Source organism: Phytophthora ramorum (assembly GCF_020800215.1).
Source record: "Phytophthora ramorum isolate Pr-102 chromosome Unknown Phyram_PR-102_s0005, whole genome shotgun sequence".
In the NCBI taxonomy this organism is placed as follows: domain Eukaryota; phylum Oomycota; class Peronosporomycetes; order Peronosporales; family Peronosporaceae; genus Phytophthora; species Phytophthora ramorum.
In genome coordinates this window covers 5,397-7,971 of record NW_027150651.1, presented here as the reverse complement: position 1 = coordinate 7,971, position 2,575 = coordinate 5,397, and the positions used below count along the sequence as shown (strand labels likewise).

The 2,575-nt window shown below is 52.3% G+C and overlaps 1 protein-coding gene across 1 annotated transcript; it reads right to left on the bottom strand.

The window, feature by feature from the left end:
- Window positions 1–474: 474 nt before the first annotated feature.
- KRP23_5681 (uncharacterized protein) lies at window positions 475–1,122 on the bottom strand (the record flags this gene model as incomplete). Its single annotated transcript, XM_067895872.1, has 1 exon — window positions 475–1,122. The coding sequence occupies one exon, from the start codon at window positions 1,120–1,122 to the stop codon at window positions 475–477; it is 648 nt and encodes a 215-aa protein (XP_067745195.1).
- Between the last annotated feature and the right edge of the window lie 1,453 nt (window positions 1,123–2,575).

Sequence of the window (2,575 nt, the reverse complement as noted above, 5' to 3'; positions counted from 1 at the left end):
CCAGTTTACCATGCCACCGAATTAGTCGCAGACCGCACCCGGGTGAGGGCATTCACTACTGTACCTTGGCCGCCTTGTTGTACAGGTTTCCATAGCCGAGATGCTTCTCCACTCCCTTGAAATAGGCCCACGTGGCTTCGGTCGTTGCGTTCAACTCGAAAGGCAAAATCTTGTAACTAAAAAATTCGAGACAGCGGTACTTGCCGTTGACGCCTTCACGCATATGAACTTCAGTTGGAGATATGGCCATTGCAGCCAGGCCATTCGACTCGAAAATGGTGTCCATATCTCTGTAGGAAGCTTCGAGATGGCGAAGCAGCCGCCCGATTTCACTACTTTCTCTGTCGATGTCCAGTGCTTGGACGATGTGGTGTTTAGTGAAACGAGGGCCTACAAAAGAGGAATACTCGTTCGCCTGTAGAGAAACAAGGCATCGTCATGTTAGCCTCGCATGAACTCCGCACACAGCGTTTGTTAAGACATCAGCAAAAGGGCACTCCAATAAACACATACCAGTTGAGTCGCTCGTCTTCGCAGGAAGCTACTGAGGACGTCCGCTAAGTTCTGATGGTGTTTCACTGCGAGCTTCAAGCGTGCGTTCTTCTCCTCTGCTTCTTCACGTAGCTGCTGCTGTCGGCCAGCCAATTTCTCCCACATGCTGGGAATCTGCGATGAGGAGTCCACCAAGACTAGCGCTCCCCTCTGCTGTGCTTCACGTACACGACATGCTCCTTTGGGCGAGGCTGGCAACGACCGATTTCTCTCTTGTAAAGCCTCGATATTGATGTGGAGCTTCTCTATTAGCTGGCGGAGGTAGGCAATTTCTCGCGGTTGGGCGTTGCGCGCGCGGTTGGGGTCGGCATAGACACCCGCTCTTCGTAGCAGCCTCTTCCTCTCGTTGACTTCCGCCCTCCGTCTTGCTATTTCTTCGCTTGAACATGCTTTTGCTCGCCTTTTGGGTCGGGGCGCCTGCACGCAGTCGTCCAACCGAGGTCTCGAGTCTGACACCGGTACATCGCGGTTCTCCGTCGAGATATCCTTCCTCTGCGGGGACTGAAACTCTTCTACGAAGGCCAGGGCCGCCCTCAGCACTTGGTCGTCGTCTTCCAGTTGGAACGCCATGCTTCCGTCGCAGCCCGGCGCCTTGCGTGGCAGCAGACGAACGGGTAAATGAACGGACCTCCCACAGACTCTCTTCTCTGTACAGCCGGCCGTCTCTTACCAGATGATGATCGGATGCCGTGCATGAGTCTCACTGACAAGTCTGCCCCATTGGACGCTGTTGTAAGCATGACAAACGCATCCTTTGTTTCGGGCAGGTGACAGCCACATATTGCTCTGAGGTGCAAATACTTTCACATGTTTGGTAAATTCTTACTGCAGTTGCTGTCTCAGAACTCGATCGGCCAGAGCGTTTTCAATAGTATCGCGGTGGGCCACGATGTTCTTAGCTGCGTGAACAATCAGGAAGTTGGCGAGAGTGCGAGCGCTCTCGGAGGTGTACGTCGTGTCAGCTTCTTGGTCGAGAGAGATTCGTGAGCATAGCTGAAGCTGCGTCAGCTCTTGAGTTACTGTCGAAGCCGCTGAGCGCTTCGTAATTGCATACCCGAGGAAATTGTAGGACAAACCAGAGAGAAGTTTATGCTTGACCTCGACAGGTGTGGCGTGCGAAACCCAGATCACGATATCTCGGTCCACCTCGACGTACCGTCGAACCACTTGCTTCGTTTTGTAGTCTGCACGTGAACTGTTGGAGTAGATTTCGATTGAGAAGTCCTCGACGATCGTGTAAGGCTCGTCGAGGTTCTGTTTCGCCAGCATTTACCGCCAAAGTGCAAATAATAGCTGTTAGCTGAGCTCCAAGAATGGATACAACATTCTTCAAGTTTGACGCACAAACCTTGGCTGCCTTCTCGTAGATATTGCCGACTCCGAGATGCTTCTCCACTCCTTTGAAGTGATCCCAGGCAACCTCGGTAGCAACTTTCACCTCGAATGGCAAGGCTTTGTATGTGGAAAACTCGAGGTACTTGCCGTCCACGCCTTCGCGCATATGAACATCACCCGGAGAGATAGTCGATCTTGCTAAACCGTTAGCTTTAAAAACTGCATCCACATCCCTGTATGCATTGTCGACGCGTTTGAACAGCCCTCGAAAGTCATCAATGTCGCCGCAAAAATCGAGCACATCGACAGTATTGTGTCGTGAACAGCACAAGGTCATCAAAGAGGCATATTCATCCGTCTGAAAGCACGAACAGCAAATCTCGTAGTCAGTGACATTATAGAAAAACAAAAACAAGAGACACACTACCAATTGGCTGGATCGCTTCCTCATTAAGCTTTCGAGGGTGCTCGCCACCTTCTGTCGCTCCACCGCCAATTTCAAGCGGATATTGTCCCGTTCTGCTTCTTCTCGGCGACGCTGCTGTCGCAGAGCCTGTTCCTGCCACATACTGGACAGCTGCGACTTGCAGTGTCTCGAGACCACCGCAGCATGCACCACCCCATTCTGCCCTTGACGCTGCCTGCTCTGCAGAACCTTCAGGTTCAGCCGCAGCTTCTCCAACTGCTC